This window comes from Poromitra crassiceps, assembly GCF_964638095.1.
Source record: "Poromitra crassiceps genome assembly, chromosome: 10".
Classification (NCBI taxonomy): domain Eukaryota; kingdom Metazoa; phylum Chordata; class Actinopteri; order Beryciformes; family Melamphaidae; genus Poromitra; species Poromitra crassiceps.
In genome coordinates, this window is record NC_139631.1 from 31,329,094 (window position 1) to 31,348,673 (window position 19,580).

Below are 19,580 nucleotides of genomic sequence, written 5' to 3' on the forward strand. Positions count from 1 at the left end.
AAGCTAGCACGCTGTAAAAATGAGTTTCTGTTTCGAACTTTCAAAATAAAGTCCATTGATGAATGCGTGGCAACCTACTACAGTCTATGGTGGCAAGTTGGATTTCCGTCTGACTTGCATTTAAATTTGACTTTAAAAGGTAGTAAACATCTTGCCAAGTTTTTTGCTTGAGTATCACCATGTATTTTCTTTCTCTTCTTTTTGCCTTAAATTTACCATCTATCTAAAGGTATGATGAAGGTTTGCTTACAATCATTGCCACCAGTGCCCACCACACAACAGAACCTTGTCAATTTGAATTTTACAGGCCGAATTAATAATTTGTTGCTTCACACCTTACAGTGCACCCCAACACCCCCCCCCCCCCCCCTCCACACACACACACACACACACACACACACACACACACACACACACACACACACACACACACACACACACACACACACACACACACACACACACACACACACACACACACACACACACACACTCATTTTATTTTGAAGGCACAATTGCATGACTTCCGGTATTGTTCTGCCTATCTCTCTTTGGCTTGACACTTCTCTGCAGAACTGGACCTACCACTGTCTGACGTCACTTTCTAACTACTGCATCCTTATTTGAGCAATGCAATCAAACATTAAAGAATAACTCCAACTGCTGAGAAACCATTTATTTTCAATTAAGTTCAGAAAAAATTGATTTCCAGTGTGTTCAAAGCAGAAGGCAAAAGGGTAGGCAGGCACTGCAGTGAGATATCACACTAAAAGGGCAAACCTATGTAGCCTATCATGTGGCGATTCTTGAGTCTGTTGGGGCCCTAGGCAAAGATTCCCCGGCGGCCCCTCCGACCAGCATTCGTTGCCATTATTTTATAAATAACGAGACATCAACAAAAAAGACATTGCATATTATAATTAGAATTCCTCAAGTTCCTAGGGCATATTTCATTAGCCTATTTATAGCTTTCATACATGGTGCAAAATTTTCTTTTTTGGCTAGTGACTATTCAAATGTTACCAGCCACTCAATAGATTACCATTGTTTGTTTGTTTTTTGGTTGGTGGTGAGTGATGCAAATCTACCAGTCACTTGCATAGTGATATAGTAACTTAATTTCCTTCATTCAGTTTAAATTCAAGATAATTCTTGAATCATGCAAGTTTGAGAAGAATGATTCACGTAGGCTACATTCTCTTGAATTGAAAGTGAAAGTGAATGACCATGAATCATTTCCGTCAAATTTGCATGATTCATGTCTACTTTCTCTTGAATGATTCACTTTCAATTCAAGAGATATGTGAATCATGTAAGTTTGACAGGAATGACATGGAACAGAACTGACTTTTGGGTGGTTTCCTATACGTCATTTCAAAACATCCAGGTCAGGGGATGACATGCAGCCCCTTTAAGGAGGTTTCAATGTCATTGCAATTGGTTGTTTAATGTAGAGGGATTTGCAGTCACTGTTGTGGAGTAAAATTTGTCAGCCCATTGGGGGGCCCTAACACCCTGGGGCCCCAAGTTGCCTGCCTTGCCTGTTCACAAGCTGCACCTCTGGCGGCCTATATGTCTCTCTGTCTCATTTTTCTTGGACAGTCGGCCTGATGTGGCAGCATTTATATTTGGCACCATGGGTACCAGCAGATCGAGGTCCCAAGTAGACCGGGCCAGATTTTTTGAATTAGGTCATTATGGCCAATTAAATGGCCAAAAACGGACAATTAGTCATAGCACTACCCACAGTAGCCAGCAGGTGACACATGCGCACATGCACGCACGCACGCACGCACACGCACGCACACACACACACACACACACACACACACACACACACACACACACACACACACACACACACACACACACACACACACACACACACACACACACACACACACACAGATGAGTAAAAACACTACCCACACCAGCCAGCCCAGCAGGTGACATCCACACACAGACATGGCACTACCCACAGCAGCCAGCACGTGACACCCTCCGACACACACGCACGCAGACAGACCGATAGTGATTGCATGCTCCAACGGGTTATCAGCCATTAATACCCACAACATTCAACAGGTGGCACAGACACACTTACCCCAGCACAGTAATTGCATGCTCCAACGGGTATGAGGACTACTATTTGTTTATTGAGAAGTTACAAACTGCAGTTTATTTGTTTATCCCCATTAGCTGCCACCTAGACAACAGCTAGTCTTCCTGGGGTCCAAGATAAAACACACATTACATGACACACAATAATTAAAATACAAAGAAAGAATAAAAAGCAAATCTAAGCCAAGACAGACTGTCCCACTGATGATTTCATAGGAGGCATTGTGAATCACTGCTGATGTCATCTAGTGATGTCATAAAGATCCAGCATTGTGACATCAGTGATGTCATAAAGTCCCGGAAGTGACGTAATCAGTTATCATTTGAGCAATTGTGCATTGTGACATCACTGATGATGTCGTGAGTGTGTTCATCCTCTTCTTCTGGCAAACAGCTGGCAGGTGTCAAGTGTGTGCTAGAGATGGAAATGGAAATTAAATTAATTTAATGTAAATAAAATGATCCAAATCTTGGCAAGTGGTGTTTTGCCTCTTGATCATGGTTTTTAGGGGCATTCTGAGATTTCTTGGGGCAATTTTGCCCTTGCTCCTGGCTAATTTCCTACACTGCTCACATTTAATGTTATTCATACTACACACCATACTAAGTCATATCAAACTATTACTTAGTAAACTGATTGTATTTTAAGGACAAAAAGCCTATAATTGATAATTAGGCTAATATTTGTGCATAATGGTGGTTGTTTGCCTTCTGATGACCATTGACTGGATCTCATAGTTCACCCACTGTTTTATTTACCACTACATCACTGATGGCAGTATAACCTAGGAATTATTTATGAAGACTAAACCAAGAGACCGTTTCTCTTCAGTTCATTTGCAGTTCATTTGCAGGTCACATGTCTGATGGTCATCAGAAGTCCTTGTCCCAGCTTGTCCGCTGCTCTGGTGTGCCTTCAAAATGTTCCGTATAATGATCAAATGTGCTGCACTCCAAGGGATGCTTGAACTGAAATACAATGAAGAATGAATATCAGTCCACCAAAACAACGCATAGCCTATAGTATGGACATGTAGTATGTAGTCAGCAACATTCATTCTCAATGTAACAAGAATGATCATAAGACATCAAATAATAAATTAAGCTGAACCTTTGTCTTACTTTAGGAATGATTGGTGGGTCTAAGGTTCCTTTACACAGTCCTTCCCAGTTGAATCCTTCAAACCATCTGAATAGAAACACATGATCACAGCCTGTAAGACATTGTCTAAGCACAATAGTGTATTTCAGCACCCGTACAGTATTTTCCTCCAATATAATACATCTCTCATCTTACGTGTGCTTCTGGATGTCCTTGGCCCCATTTCTCTGACTCCCCAGTCTCTCCGAGGGATTGCTCCTTGAATCGAATGAATTAATAAAAATGAGATTCTATCCGTAAAGAGGGGTCTTGGAATGCGCTTCTTGTATGGGTCACGTCTAATAACTTAATGCATTATTTTTAATTAGACGTGTTCTTCAATTCTGAGGTGGGGAGGGGAACAGTGATGGAAGAGGGGGGTTAAAGGGTTGTGGAAAGGCAATTATATTGTGCTTGTTATGCTTTTTATGGAACAGTTTGACAAGCATTCAGTATTTGTAACAATTATCATTGACTTTGATGGTATAATTCCTGCTGATGCTGACTGATGATCCAGTGTGGGTCGTGTTTACAACACCTGCACAATTTGCTGATGAGACTGGAGGCGCTTTTGCTGATGGTTTTTGGGAAGTTGATCTGATCGATGCCACGGATAGTCGCAGTGAAAATCTTCATCGGGTCGGAGCCACTAAAAGGGAGACTGGAGAGGGGAAAATGAAACAAGCATCATCACTTCTCTCTATAACTGGAGGAATGAGCAAAAAAAACATATACTGTACAGGGGGTAAAAAACGATCAATCTTACCCGCCACTTAAAAGTTCAAACACGAAAACGCCCAGTGACCAGAAGTCTGTAGCCACACTGTGGCCTTTGTTCAGGATGATTTCTGGGGCCATGTAGCCCAGCGTACCGCAGAACGTCCAGGTTTTCTTACCCATCTCCACCTTCTTCGCACACCTGGAGCCCGTCTACAAAAATTCAATAGACTTCCATCACAGCCTTGGCGATGCATCAAATCCTCAAAACGAGGAATAAAGCTGAAGGTAAGTTATCGTACCAATTTGGCATATCCGTGCTCATCCAGGACAACGTTTTCAGGCTTGAGGTCTCTATAGACGACACCATGGCAGTGAAGGAAGATCAGGGCCTCGACCACACAGGCGGTGTAGAAGCGACTGCTGCAGTCGTCCAAGGATCCTCTGAAACACCAAAGTCACCTATTGCTGAATTGAGCGAATGAAGCGCTACTTACATCAGTTGGGCCATAAATATTTCATGGCTACGGAGAAAAAAGTGATAGACAAATACCTACCTGTCTTGCAACACACTCCACAGATCTCCACCAAGACAAGCCTCTGTCAGCATGTACAGGCACTTGGCATCTCGAAAGGTCCGGTGTAGCCTATGGGATCAAGAAAGGTGATGACGCAAACATAGGAAAAATATCTCTTTTTAAACCATAAACATGTTATAGAATCATTGTAATCAGGATTATATTACGGACACCTGACTATGAATGGACACTGAGCCGCCATGAGGATGTGTCTCTCCCTGAGGATGTGCTCTTGCTGAGCATTGTTAATGATCAGCTTCTTCCTAAGGACCCTCATGGCGAAGGGACACCTGCCGGTACTCTTTAGCTGCACCTGAAAGACGTGGAAATCAATAGATGACATTATAGAAACATTGAATCTTAAGAAGGAGGTACCACAGGGAATCTACGCCATTGTGTATGACCTGCTACAAGATCTGGGCTCACCAGGTCTACGTGACCAAACTCCCCAACTCCCAGATTGCAAATAACCTGGAAATCACTTAAGGTCGTAGCTGAGAGGAGCGTAGGATCCTTTTCTGACCTGCTCACAGGGGAAAGAGGGGTGAGCTGGCACCCATTGTGCTCTATAGGTGCAAATAACTCTTCTTTTTCTTTAAGTTCTTACTCGACTGGACTCCATTCATTGCTCTGCCGCACATCATGGCTCCCATCCACCAAACTGCCGATGACATTTTTGAATGTCCTGGAAAATAGAAACAGAGCCTCAGACATCTGAAAGGAAGAATCACCATGGACCAAAGTCAAGCATCATAATCAAATTCATCTTCTGTGCAGCGAGCTATTAATAACCATAATTTTTAGCCACTTACTCTCTGTCTATTGCCAAGCATGTAACTTCACCGGCAGCAATCACATTCACAGCCCGCACGTCTTCTCTAAAGGAAGAGTGAACAGACTGAATGCATAAGAAGGTCACACACAATATACAAAACACTGCTATCATGCTGGCACAAATGACACGTTTTACCTAAAGAAATTGTGCATTTTCTGAATGCTGTGTTTCTGTGGTCTACATGAAGATGTACATTTACAGGTGCCTTTCTGAATTTGCATGGAGGAGCACCCACAGTCAGTCATATCGTCAATTATGATGGAAATGTTCTTGAAAAGTAAATACATAAGACACACAAAAATGTATGGGATTAGGCCTACTGTCAGTTAGAAAATGCATCCTCTCCAGAACAGAATTGCTTAGGAGAAACCCAGTAGTTAAAAATGTATGCGATTAGGCCTACTGTCAGTTAGAAAATGCATCCTCTCCAGAACAGAATTGATTAGGAGAAACCCAGTAGTTATGGATTCCACCCAATAAAACCTAATAATACCCCCACTGTAATATTTCCTTGACAACATCCACTGAAAGCACATCATTTTCTCCTTACCCCCACAGAGCTTTTTCTCCAAACCACTGTCTCTCTGAAAGCTTAGAAAGGACCAGAGGCTCTTCGTGACCTGGCTTCTTCTCTGTCACTCTCACCTAGAGAACGGTAATGACGGAGAGCAATTTGCAAGAGCACTAAAGTAAATTATCGCCATCAAGCAATTTCAAAAGTTGCATTGACATTTTGTCCTCCGCACTCTAAAGCGTTTCCTCTGAAAGCCTCTACATGCGCTGGCATGGCAAACCTTACCTGGCCTTTGCTAATGATGTAGAAGGTGTCTCCCATGGCCCCTTGTCGAATGACGTAGTCACCCTCAGTGTAGTGTGTCTATGGGACACAGACATGAGAGATGGAGGGACAAAGAGAGAGAGCGATATGGACAAGATGAGGAAGAAAGGAAAACCAAGAAAAGAACACGGTGTGCCACGGACAAAAGCCTACTGTAGGCAGCCAGCAGCACAGCACAAACTGAGCTGTAAGCTGAAAATAGAAAATGCAGGGGGGGACTGCATGTAAACAGCCATGTTTACATTCAATAATCTATTGGCTGGATTCTGTTTGACGAATGTGCGTCGGTTATAGAAGTGGTGCTTCTGATTGCCAATACTTAATCTGCACCTCCTGCATGAGATCAGACATTTTCATGATGACATCCTCCGGCAACGACTGCAGGAAGGGAACGCTGCGGACACACAGGTACAAACAAGACATCAGGTTTCATCCAGGCCCGTTATGAAAAATACTTTGAGTTGATGTTTCTGTACACTTCTTGGGTGACTGAGGATATTTCAAAAGGTGCAACATTGTATCACCAACTGCTGTCACTGCACCCACTGACGATGAACGATCGAGTGTTGTGCGAGGACTACAGTAAAAGCGGCATCAGGTTGACTGACCGGCAACATGACACTCCAGCTACTGTGCTGCTGCAGATGCTATACAGTACAAAGCAGCTTTTAGTGGGCCTGTTGCTTGTCAAATCAAGTGTGCACTGGCCTGGTGTTCACCTGCTAAGCAGCTCCACTGAACGAGATCGGCGGCTGAGAGCATCCTGCATCAGTACGGTCTGGAAGCTCTTGCGGTCAATAGCCCACAGCTTGCTGTCTGTTAGTGCTGCACGGCAGAAGAGAGAGAGGCAGAGTGCTGTCTGTTAGTGCTGCACGGCAGAAGAGAGAGAGGCAGAGTGCTGTCTGTTAGTGCTGCACGGCAGAAGAGAGAGAGAGGCAGAGTACTGTCTGTTAGTGCTGCACGGCAGAAGAGAGAGAGGCAGAGTGCTGTCTGTTAGTGCTGCACGGCAGAAGAGAGAGAGGCAGAGTGCTGTCTGTTAGTGCTGCACGGCAGAAGAGAGAGAGGCAGAGGAAATCACAACAATGACATTGGAGTTCTTCATCATGACGACAGTGCCATACTTCCCATGTAAAACAGCACAGAAGGCTAGACTGGCTGACGGTTCACTGTAGTACAAAACACAATATTAGAGGGGGGTGGTGGGGGGTGGTGGGGGGGATGCAGCTACAGCCTTGTGGTAAGAAGACTAGACTGTTTTGAGGCCAAAGTCGCAGGAATGCTCACCGTAGAATAACAAAACTCTGCTCAAGCTCATTTTCTTGATAGAGGAAGACATTTAATTTAAATCCAATCCGACTCCCTTGCCTATTATGACCCTGTTGCTTCATATAATAGAGCTTGAAAGAGGCTGTTGTAAATTAATGATGACCCATATTGATTGATTCACTGGAGCTTCCTGCAGATGGAAGGAGGTGTCCTGTGGACAGTCTAATTACATCCACCATCCTGCAATAGTGCAGTGCCATCCTAATATCTCAATTCCCCCCTGTTGGTTTAGGCCCTATCAATTCTTTGTTTTTGTTTTGCACGCTATCTGCCGCTAATCAACATGCACAATATGAGATAAGACACAATTCACAGACAGTGGCTTAAGATTTCCATTTGAAAGCTGTGCAGAATGTTGTTAGGAAGTAAGACAGACATCGGAGTGAAAGTGGAAAATATTCTGGCATTTTCTGCAGAATATCCTGTGGAGCCGTGAACTTGCATGCCATAGCCCCGCTTCCGGCTGTGCCTTTATCAGGGTCAGTATGAGACGGACCACAGGAGGAATGGCCTTATTGATGCTCTCAGGTGCAACAATGAAACCAGTCATTTCAGGTCAGGAAGGGATAAAGGAACAGGTGGCCCACACAGAACAAAAGATAACAGACCGCCCACATGAATTAAGAAGAACAGACATGCATGTAGAACAGACATGCATGTATGTATGTATATACATACATACATACATACATACATACATACATACATACATACATACATACATACATACATACATACATTTATACATACATACAATGTATGTATGTATGTATGTATGTATGTATGTATGTATGTATGTATGTATGTATGTATGATTGTATGATTGTATGTATGTATGTATGTATGTACTGTATGTATGTATGTATGTATGTATGTATGTATGTATGTATGTATGTATGTATGTATGTATGTATGTAGGTATGTGTACTGTATGTATGTATAACTGGTAACTGTATGTGTACTGCAGAACAGTAATTTGGATAGGCTGATTGGTTGCAAGGTACAGACACAATATACAATAATGAATGTAGAAGGAAGAAAACTTTAAGTTAGAGAACGACAAGGCAGTATAAAAGGATTTTTCAACTTGAACTGATCCTGACCATTTCCACAGCCTATTTATTTGTGAAACGAGGTCATATAGAAGTGGCTGCGAGACTTAATTCCCACAGGACTCTGAGATCAGATGCTGGAGGGAGACGATAACACACTTTCTATTTTCTAAGGAATATCACAATTTCTTACTTGTGAAATGTATTGGTAGGTCAGGGTCTAACCATGAAAAGGTTTCTTGAATGCAATGTTTTTCAAAATGTTCTTTGAAAATACTTTTGGAGAATCCAATATCCATCTCGTAGTCTGGGAGGACGTGGCCGTCAGACAGGGCTATGCACCAAAGCAGACGGTATTTTAAATTCCCCACATCTCAGAGGGGAGCGTTTGAAGCTGTGGTGTTGTCTCAAGATCTCAAAAGGCTTTTTGATTTCAAATTCTACTGATGTCTTCCTCGAGGTCTAGGACCACAGTCAGAAATCTGCTATTTCTGATATTTCTCTAAACAAGAATTATTTATGTCCTCACCAAATCAAATCGGTCACAATGAAACTGCCCAATTATTTCAATGTGACAGATTTGTATTGTCCCCAACAGCGATGCCAGCATGCATAAAACCAAGGAGCCATCAGAAAGTTGTGATACCTGATACAGTGTAGGGGTGGGTATAGCTGTACAGGAGTGCCAGCTCTCCAACCAGGCTTTCTGCGTCTATGGTGAGCAGCTTCTGGCCATCCTTTGTCACATTCAACCTCCCCTCTGTAATCAAATCAACACACATACTCAGTGCAGTAAATATGGAATATGTAGAACCATTCATTTCTGTACATGTATGTGTGAAAACACACAACTGTGAGTGTATGTCATATTTATAGCATGGTGATAATCATTGTCAAGAAACTTCGGCTGCCTGAGATTTACCATAGGAACCAGGGCTGGGGTGTATTTGATGGCTGAGTGTATTTCATGTGTTGAACTGTCTTTTATTTGATTCATAATGTTTGATTTATAAGTAAGTAAGTAAGTAAGTAAAGCTTTATTTATATAGCACCCTTCCCAGCACGAATGCACAGAGTGCTTTACACATTAAAACAGCAACACAGAAATATAAGTGCAGGAACAATACAAGTCAAGACAACCACTCTTAGCAGTAGAATTCAATTAATCCAATTCAATTCAATTCCTATTGTGTTTCCTTAGAGCTGAGTGACATTCCAATTCCAATTCCAGCTCCAGGAACAGAATCGGCAATTTACCATGCATTCTCAATTGGATTTGTGAATGGCACCAGCCCAGGTAGGAACACTATAACCTCAAGGTGGATATCACATCTCACTGGCTAGGATGACAAGAGAAAACTAATTTGCCGTCACATCACATTCAGGACAGATTGCCGAAGACAATCAAGCATTGATGAACTCTGCGAGCACTTCAAAAAACCAGGCAGACCTCTTTTCTCCAGTCTCGCGTCTCAACAAGACATTTCCAACACAAAACAACAATGTGTGCCACTTGCTATTCCTCTGAGTGTCTCTCCTTTCCTTGTCCAAACAGGTCATTCTCACATCATGTGTCTGAGAGCGGTGTCATTGGGGATTACCGTCTATAATTGAATCGTGAGCCAGGAGTAACAAGGCTGATATACGGCTACAGTAAGAAAAAATGATCATTTGAACAGACGTTTCCTGAGCCGTGCTTCTCTTCAGGCAAGATGAATGTCATTAATTACAAGAAGAAAAGGTTTTACCCTCTAAAACATAGGCCAGAGACCCGTTGGTTCCCTCCTGAATGACACAGCAGCCCTGGCTGATGGTGGTGGGATACACGCAGGCCATGATGGCTCTGATCTGCCCACAATCAAGGTTCTTCAACAAGTCATTCTTCAGCAATGCCGCCTGGATCAGCCTCTGTGACCTGGGGGGCGGGAAATGTAGGCCACTCTATTAGGTGTCTATTAGATGTCACTGACATTTAACGGTAAATAATCTGCAGCCTTGAGTGAAGGAAACACAATTGTGTTTGCGTGGGAGCTGAGGTGAAACGCGGTGTGCACTTACTCTGGGCTTTTGTCACAGCTCGGGTGAGAAATCACCATGAGCGTGGCTGGGTCCAGTGTGCAGGGTTCGGAGGTGATCGTCTTCCTTTTGGCTCTCCGCTGCTCCTCGCCTTGAGCCGAGCACCCTGGGACAGGAAAACACATAGTAATTCACATTTAGGATTAATTCTGCCTCGGGATGGACAATGATATCGGTGCATCATCGGTATCGGCCAATAAAGGCTTTAATATGAAATATTGGCATCGCCCGAAACGAACATTTCTGCCGATATCACAGGCCGATAAAATGACGCTTTAATTATGCCCCCAATGTTTGATGCTTGACTAATTGCTTGACACCATGGCCCGGCGCAAGGGTGCGCGGCACGCAGCATGACGTCATCATGTTGCAACTTGTGAATTAGGTCAAATTTGCCCTGGTTGTACCGTTGTAGTGGCTATGTCAGGATTGTCTCAGGGAGAGCATCATCCAACCTGTTTAAGTAGAATGAATCTTTCTCTTTTTTCCCTCTTCTTTTTGTTCAAAAATGTTACATCAATTACAAAATATAGCATGTTTTACCTATAAGTTGAAGTAGTTTTCTTATTTTGCTCAGTGTATGTGTACATTTTGAAAAGCATTATGTTTGCATCTGCCAGTGGAAAGAGCATCATAATGTGGTAATTCCACTACAGGAGAGATTTGATGTTCTCTGAATTTAGGTCGAAAAATGCGTGCATACTGCCATATCGGTTTTGGCATTGGCATCGGTAATCGGCCAAAAGAGTTGGAAAATATCGGCACATCGGATATCGGCGAAAATAATGGTAATAATCATCATCATCATCATCATCATCATCATCTTAAATTAATCAAATATTGTGCATCCCTAATTCTGCCTATTGATGCTGCATAAATCGGACACATATCCCGGTACCGGCAGTGACTGCAGAGGGTCCGGGGAGCGAGACGGTGGCTCTGTAGCGGTCCAGCTCTTCCTGCAGTCTGCGGATGAGCTCATCCTTGGTGTCCAGCTCCAGCTCCAGCTCATCGATCAGCGTGTCCCTCTGGCGGAGCTCCTCAATCTTCAGCTGCAGGGCGAACTGGAGGTCTCGAAGTGTGCCCATTACCTGCAAACACCAGGTGAGACAAACAGGTAAAGAGTGTCCATACCTGCAAACAGCAGATGAGACAAACAGGTAAAGAGTGTCCATACCTGCAAACACCAAGTGAGACAGACAGGTAAAGAGTGTCCATACCTGCAAACAGCAGGTGAGACAAACAGGTAAAGAGTGTCCATACCTGCAAACACCAGGTGAGACAGACAGGTAAAGAGTGTCCATACCTGCAAACAGCAGGTGAGACAAACAGGTAAAGAGTGTCCATACCTGCAAACACTAGGTGAGACAGACAGGTAAAGAGTGTCCATACCTGCAAACACCAGGTGAGACAAACAGGTAAAATACCTACAAACACCAGACAGACAAGTAAAGAGTGTCCATATAACACCAAGTGAGACAAACAGGTAAAGAGTGTCCATGCCTGCAAACACTAGGTGAGACAGACAGGTAAAGAGTGTCCATACCAGCAAACAGCAGGTGAGACAAACAGGTAAAGAGTGTCCATACTTGCAAACACCAGGTGAGACAGACAGGTAAAGTGTGCCCTTTACCTGCAAACAGCAGGTGAGACAAACAGGTAAAGAGTGTCCATACCTGCAAACAGCAGGTGAGACAAACAGGTAAAGAGTGTCCATACCTGCAAACAGCAGGTGAGACAAACAGGTAAAGAGTGTCCATACCTGCAAACAGCAGGTGAGACAAACAGGTAAAGAGTGTCCATACCTGCAAACAGCAGGTGAGACAAACAGGTAAAGAGTGTCCATACCTGCAAACAGCAGGTGAGACAAACAGGTAAAGAGTGTCCATACCTGCAAACAGCAGGTGAGACAAACAGGTAAAGAGTGTCCATACCTGCAAACAGCAGGTGAGACAGACAGGTAAAGAGTGTCCATACCTGCAAACAGCAGGTGAGACAAACAGGTAAAGAGTGTCCATACTTGCAAACAGCAGGTGAGACAGACAGGTAAAGTGTGCCCTTTACCTCCAAACAGCAAGTGAGACAAACAGGTAAAGAGTGTCCATACTTGCAAACACCAGGTGAGACAGACAGGTAAAGTGTGCCCTTTACCTGCAAACACCAGGTGAGACAGACAGGTAAAGATCTCTCTCACACAAACACAGACAGACAGAAATACACACAAACACACACGCAGTGGTCCATAGGAACATCTTCCTGGTATTGAGTTGCAGCCCATTCCAAACCACATCTCGTCTCAAAACATTAAAAATCCTTCTCTAACTCATCTGCTTTTCCTTATCTACAGTACATCCTCTTATCTCCTTCATGATTGGGTTAGATTTAATATTGGGAAATCAATAAGATTAAGGATAATGGCTTTTACCTGGATTTACCTCATCAGTGCACTTCATGAAAGAGGAAGTCTCCCTAATACTTTGCACATTCAGTGGGATTTTTTAATAGGTTGTTGGACAAATTGTTATGACTATAGTTGGAGGAGATGCTGTCTTAAAATGATATTCAGATATTTATAGGCTATTGAAAATTGTTTGATGAGATCACTATCCTAAAGATAAAGCAAAATTGCTTTTGGAAGCAGCAGAAAGATATAATAGGCCTAGCCATAGGCCTATGGATAGCCTATCCCTGAACCCCAACACACTCCACTTCAGGAAAGAAACATGAAACCTTGCTTTGTTATGTAGAGCAGGGGTTTCCAAACTTTTATATTGTCAAGGCCCCCCAAATAGCATTAGCCTTTGGCTGCAGCCTCTCTATTGAAAGAAGAAATAAACCCATTGACAATTGAAAATGTCAAAAATCACATCCACATCTCAGCATATTTCCTCACTTGTATTAATGTAATAACCCAATAATTACATTTGTATCTCAAATCTTTTCTCATTTCTTCATATTCAATATTTCTTCAACATTTCTGTTTTCCATTATAAACATTGTTCCAGACTATTACCTACACCAGGGTGAATTTGTGTAAGGAAATTATTTAATTATGTTTATTATATTTAATACTACACTAAATAAAATGTAATATTAAAGATATGTTGTTTATTTATTATACTGAAGTGTTAACAAATATAACTGAATCGTTTCCTTCCCCATAAAGATGTTTTTTTTAAGCATGTCCATTAATTTGCTGAGCCACCCCTAGTGCCCCCTGGCGGCCCCCCAGGGGGCCCCGGCCACTGATCTAAAGGTTCCCATCTGTTTTAATTCCCAGCGTCTTATTATCAGCAGATGATAGGTTGATGACTTCCAGGCATGCTTGTGTAAATGCATTAAGACACGTTCATTTGAATAACTCTCGCTCTCTCTGCGTGTCTCTTTCTCTCTTGCTCTCTCTCATGACGGAAAACACCAGTAATCCTATACATTTTAAAATCAAGTATAGGAGTAGTTATTATAAACTATTGGCTATTGAGTGCCACAGACTTTAATAGTGATTTTTTCTTAGGAACCATTATAGACAGCAAATAGGGATGCAAGCGCGCCTGCTCGCGCGACCTGCACAAACAGCTTTTAGCCGTCATTAAAAAAAAAAAATAATAATAATAATAATAATAATAATAATAATAATAATAATAATAATAATAATAATAATAATAATAATAATAATAATAATAATAATAAAAAATCATATGACCTATTTGTTAGAATCTGACAACTGCGTTTCATGGCTTGTTTGCACTTTGCATACACAAATGCACGTTCTTGGGCAAAATAATATAAACGCCATAGCCTACTGAACTCAGCATTGGGAATTGTCATGCAAAAGGTCTCTTACCTCGTTGACGGTGTGAAAGTCTTCTCACTTGTCCTGAATAGCTTTCCCCCTGTTTTGCAGCAATAATTAGGCTATTCGACAGGTGCAGCTCTTCTCTGCACCCGCCCCACTGAATGATGCGCCTCTAGCCGGGCACAAGACAGCAGGCAATCACATGACCGCGAGACAGTGGAGACATCAGACATGTGGGAGGGGGTGTGTGGAATACATGTTCCATAGTGGATCTCATGTTGGTTCGGGGAGGAAAACAGGAATATTCCACTTACTATTATTTTACTCATGCTGCCAAAGTGAGACAGTGCAAGCCTTGGACCGGAGGCTGTTATCTTCTCACACGCAGCAGGCTCTAAAGTAGACCCATTTGCCCGACAGTAAGCTACTAGAAAGCAACGCAAGACTTCAGCCGTTGTAATACACTCCAGCCTGTGGGTGGCGCTGCAGCTCACCTGACAGGAGAAAGTACGTAGAAGAAGATGGACCGCTGACAAGAGAAGTCCTGTGGCTGTTCTGAGGAAATAAAGTGCTTCGTTTGGTTTATTGGTCAGCGTTTTAACGTACCGACGTGTAGTTTTGTTGTGTTTAGGAAAACATCAAGATGATTCTCACTGTGAAACCGCTTCAAGGAAAAGAGTGCAGTGTACAGGTAAGCGCCGCCAAGCTAGTTGTTAGCTGGTTAGCTTAGCGTTAGTACGCTAGTCGTTGGGAGGCCAGCTAACCACCATGGATGGCTTTGTCACAAGTTAGCTAGCTAGCTTTTGTGTGAAGAACCTCACGTTTTAACCTGAGCCTAAACTATTATTGCTTTGTAACTCAGGGGGTACTGTGTGTTAACGTTACCGTCACATCTCCTTCACTTTTTTCAGTTAACGTTACTTTTTAACCCTTGAGCAAGGCAGGAGACGTTCTCCTCCAAGCCCATGGCAGACCAATCAAACATTCTACAACAAACACAGCCAAACACAGATGTTTGTTTTGGTGTGCCCTGGTTGTCTGTACTTGTTTGGAATTGTTTGGAGCTGTTTGGTCAGATTCAACATGTTCAATCCTTGTTTGTCTGTGGTTTGCCCATGGCAATCAAACCAATCAACACACCAATCAAACATTCTCCAACTGCCAACATTGTTGTTGGCAGCTGTTGGAGAATGTTTGATTGGTGTGTCATGGGCTTTACTTTTCAGTAAAAAGACGAAGTCTGTTCATTGTGTTGTCTTTAGATTAATGTATTAATCAAAGTGATGAGGGTATCTGGGAAAAGCTCTTATATTAGGCAAGCCATAATGATTACCCCCGCTCTCAACTGCTTGTTCCATAGGCTAGGTCACATTATGTCTAGAAATGCCCCACAGGTGTTCAAAGAAGCATGGACCTTATGTCATAGTCAGTGAGGATGGGTATCAATGGCTTGTGCTTCATTGTAGTGAGGGACCAGGAAATTATCCAGGGGCAAAAAATGTCCCAAGAACTCTCAGAATGCAAAAATTGCCCCTAAGATTAGGATCATTTTCATTCAATTAATTTAATTTTCCATTTCCATCTCTAACACACACATGCAAGCTGTTTGCCAGAAGAAGACGATGAAGAACACACTCACACAAACAGTGCTGCTGTTCACTGATGACATGTAAAAATGGTATCATAGGTGAATTTGAGATTACGGAGCGTACAAGGCTGAATCTCAGAGATTCTGGTAGGCTAAATCCAAACACTTTTAAGGACCTCTTTATAAATCCAAGCACTTTCAAGTACTTGATTATTTTTTCTTAAATCCATTCCAGGTATTTTCCAGACCCTTGGCAACCCTGAACTTTATGCACTAATTACTATTTTTTTAAAGTGCCCACAAAATTTTGTAACTGCCTCCAATTTTTAGACAGTGGACTGGAAATATACCAAAAAATATTGTTTAAATTTCCTACACTGAGGGACAGTGAGTTATGCAGGGTTACACAAAGTGTTGTTTCACCATGTGACCTTTAGAGAGTCACAATGAGCCATCACAGTCTGTTTTGTCCTCTTACCCTTCTTGAGGCAAATCTTTCTGCTTGTATCATGAGACTAGTGTTCTTTCTGCGCCTCTACAACATTGACGTGGCCTTTGAAGCACTCTCTCAGCACATCTCTGTGCATGTGTCACATCTCAATAAGTGTGAACCTTGTGGAAGAATTGTGCAGAGGTGAGAATGTAGCAGGTTGGGTTTTTAATATAATCAGCATGCTCACACAAGTATTGTTGTATTTCCTTGAATACAAATAATATGGATATTGATTCCCTGTACAGTGGGAGATCGAAATGACAGATCATGTAAACTATTTGACATGTGCTGGAAGAGTATTTCTGAAACTGCACACCATATTTTGCTTTCAATGCTTTCATTATTATTATTATGAAATTAACACTACACGTCCCCTTCAAACAGATGCAGCGGCAGGGTACACGAGGCAGCCATCATGCGAGCACGTAGTTAAAGAAGCATATTATTTAAAGTTTAAAAAAGTATATTCTATGGCTGAGATGAGTTCTAATCATGTAGCGTGAAATTAATGCATTTCATGTTGCTGATTTTCTGGGTTGGGAAGTAACGGAATACATGTATTATTGAGAATACACTACAGTATTTAAAATACAATATTAGAGTTACTGTTTAAATTGGTGGTATTCTGAATGCAGTTACTGTCTTTAAAAATAGATTACTTAAGGGATTACTTTATTTGTTTGTTTTGCTTTTATTTGGTCAAAAATTCATATGAGGCACGCATTTCCCATAAACAGATTAAAAAAGTGCAACAATTTGTGCGTGTCAGTTCACCTGCCGCACACCACAAGACAATAGCAATCTCAGAGGAGACACACCGCCAGGAATCCATCCATGTAAGCAAGTGTTAACTACATTCAGTCACCCAGACAAATGGGCTCAGCAAGTAAAAGTAATCCAAAGTAGAATACTTCACTTAACTTGAGTAATCTAATAAAATACATTACAAATTACATTTTAGGGCATGTATTCAGTAATCTGTAGTGGAATAGGTTTTAAAAGTAACCCTCCCAACACTACTGATTTTCCAGGTGACTGAAGATGAAAAGGTCTCCACAGTGAAGGACCTCGTGTCAGAACGTCTCAACATACCAGCAAACCAGCAGCGGTTGCTCTACAAAGGCAAAGCACTTGCAGGTGCATTTGCCAAAAGAACAGTTGAAATTGTTTTGAAATGTCATCGTTTGAGCCATTAATTGATTTTATACATTATTTGAGTGTTATATTAAGACTTATGCATGTGATATATTTCTATTCTCAGATGAACACAGACTGAGTGATTACTCCATTGGGCCAGAGGCCAAGCTGAATCTGGTAGTCCGTCCGGCGGGTGAGCGGACCGGAGCTGCAGGGGCGGCTGGCAGCAGCAGCAGCAGCTCACAAGCAGCAGTGTGGCAGGCGCTCTCTGCTGTCCTCGTGAAACACTTCAGCCCTGCAGATGCAGCCAAAGTCCAAGAGCAGCTCATCAAGGTATTTGAATGCAGCACACTGGCTGCCAGGCATTGTAATGAAAGATCAAAGAAATCTACTTTGTGCTCATCCTGATATCTGAATGTCTACAGTTTCGGAATTGCTTAAATTAAATTTGATATGTTGCTAGTACCAAAGGAGGCTAGTGACTCAGAAGCTATTATGATGATGAACTACTTCTTAAGGACAATGTTCAAAACATGGGAAGGTCCAATCTGTCTATCCTCTATGGACCAGCCTTCCATGGTTGCCTCATTAAAAATAGAGTAATACATTTCAGTTATCTTCCAGTACATAGCAACAATAAAATGGATATAATGTCCTTTTGACCTGCTGCATGGCCACACTTTTCAAATAAATAATGGATAATTGTTGCTCACTCTTCCTCAAGGACTATGAACGTTCACTTCGACAACTCAGCCTTGATGACATTGAGCGCCTGGCTGGAAGACTGCTTCACCCAGACAGCGAAGGCATGGACACCTCATACATGGACTGAGAACCTGCGGTGGGGGAGGGGGGGGGGAGGTGTTGCTTCTGATTGTGGTCAGAGAGGTGCTCTGTGCTTGAAGATGCATACAGTGTTTAGAGAGTAAGGCATGGGAAATGCAGTATAAATTTTCTTGCAGAGAGCTCCAGATGTGTGCCTAATCATGGATGGTGTACATGGATAAAACTGACTTTTGATTATCTCAGCAGTAGGGCTTTCTTGTTTCTTATCCAGGACCCAAGCGCTTGGATGAGAAAACTTGGCCTCTTTGGTTTGGTCCAGCTATTGATGTTCAAGCGATGACACGAGACTTGATCAGACAACACTCACAAAGGAATACATTTTGGCTGTTGGTTTTACATGATCTCTGGCTGCTAAAACCCCCAGGCGACACTAACTTCTACTGGAGGATATTTATTAGTAATGTCTGTGATGGATGCTGATAGAGCAATCTGGGCACCCAGAGTCTATCAGTCTGACGACTAATAAGACTCTAGGAGTGACAGCTGATATGTCAGGGTTTCTGGTGTGGAGCTCATGTCCACGCCAAGACTTCCATTTCCGTGCGCCGCCGTCATTGTTTACTGTCCAATTGACGGGAGAATAGAGTTAATCGATACGTTTTTGGAGGTGTTTTAGGTCCAGATGACATTTTGGTTAATCCCTATAAACGGCTGCATATGAGACGTCGTCTGACTGTAAACACTGGCGGAACCGGAAGTCTTGGCACGGACATCCGCTCTACACCGGAAACCATGAAATATCTGCCACTTGTTGTCAGGCGGATACTCTGGGTTCCCACATTGCTGACTGAGTGTTTTCTGTTAACCATCTGTGAGAAGGTAATGCCTGTTTTATCTGATAACTAACTTGTGATCATTGTATGATTTGTAAATACTGTGTTTATATACAAGCATTAAAACAAACCAAAAAATAATTCGTTTTTCTACATCATTGTTGTGTAGCCTGATGTGAATAAGTTTGATTGAGAGACTGGTTGTATCCTCTACAATTATATGTTTGCTTTTAGGGAAGTGCGTTGTCAAAAGTGTAACGAGA

The 19,580-nt window shown here is 42.3% G+C and overlaps 2 protein-coding genes across 2 annotated transcripts; one reads left to right on the forward strand and one right to left on the reverse strand.

The window, feature by feature from the left end:
- Positions 1-2,994: 2,994 nt before the first annotated feature.
- Positions 2,995-11,772, reverse strand: prkg1l (protein kinase cGMP-dependent 1, like; the record flags this gene model as incomplete). Its single annotated transcript, XM_083645391.1, has 19 exons — positions 2,995-3,090; positions 3,244-3,310; positions 3,419-3,481; positions 3,801-3,923; positions 4,029-4,192; positions 4,282-4,423; positions 4,537-4,626; positions 4,731-4,870; positions 4,984-5,080; positions 5,165-5,242; positions 5,370-5,435; positions 5,943-6,037; positions 6,192-6,269; positions 6,561-6,624; positions 6,950-7,055; positions 9,255-9,368; positions 10,357-10,523; positions 10,667-10,790; positions 11,583-11,772. The coding sequence occupies 19 exons, from the start codon at positions 11,770-11,772 to the stop codon at positions 2,995-2,997; spliced, it is 2,064 nt and encodes a 687-aa protein (XP_083501517.1).
- A 3,230-nt stretch (positions 11,773-15,002) lies between these two features.
- Positions 15,003-19,438, forward strand: ubl4a (ubiquitin like 4A). Its single transcript, XM_083644310.1, has 4 exons — positions 15,003-15,171; positions 17,593-17,698; positions 17,823-18,031; positions 18,423-19,438. The coding sequence occupies exons 1-4, from the start codon at positions 15,124-15,126 to the stop codon at positions 18,528-18,530; spliced, it is 471 nt and encodes a 156-aa protein (XP_083500436.1). The 5' UTR covers positions 15,003-15,123; the 3' UTR covers positions 18,531-19,438.
- The last annotated feature ends 142 nt before the right edge of the window (positions 19,439-19,580 follow it).

Excerpts from the sequence above, each read along its gene's own strand:
- ubl4a (XM_083644310.1), top strand. The coding sequence starts at position 15,124 with ATGATTCTCACTGTGAAACCGCTTCAAGGAAAAGAGTGCAGTGTACAG. Across the intron at positions 15,172-17,592 it reads GAAAAGAGTGCAGTGTACAG|GTGACTGAAGATGAAAAGGT; the intron begins GTAAGCGCCGCC and ends CTGATTTTCCAG. Across the intron at positions 18,032-18,422 it reads TCCAAGAGCAGCTCATCAAG|GACTATGAACGTTCACTTCG; the intron begins GTATTTGAATGC and ends CTCTTCCTCAAG.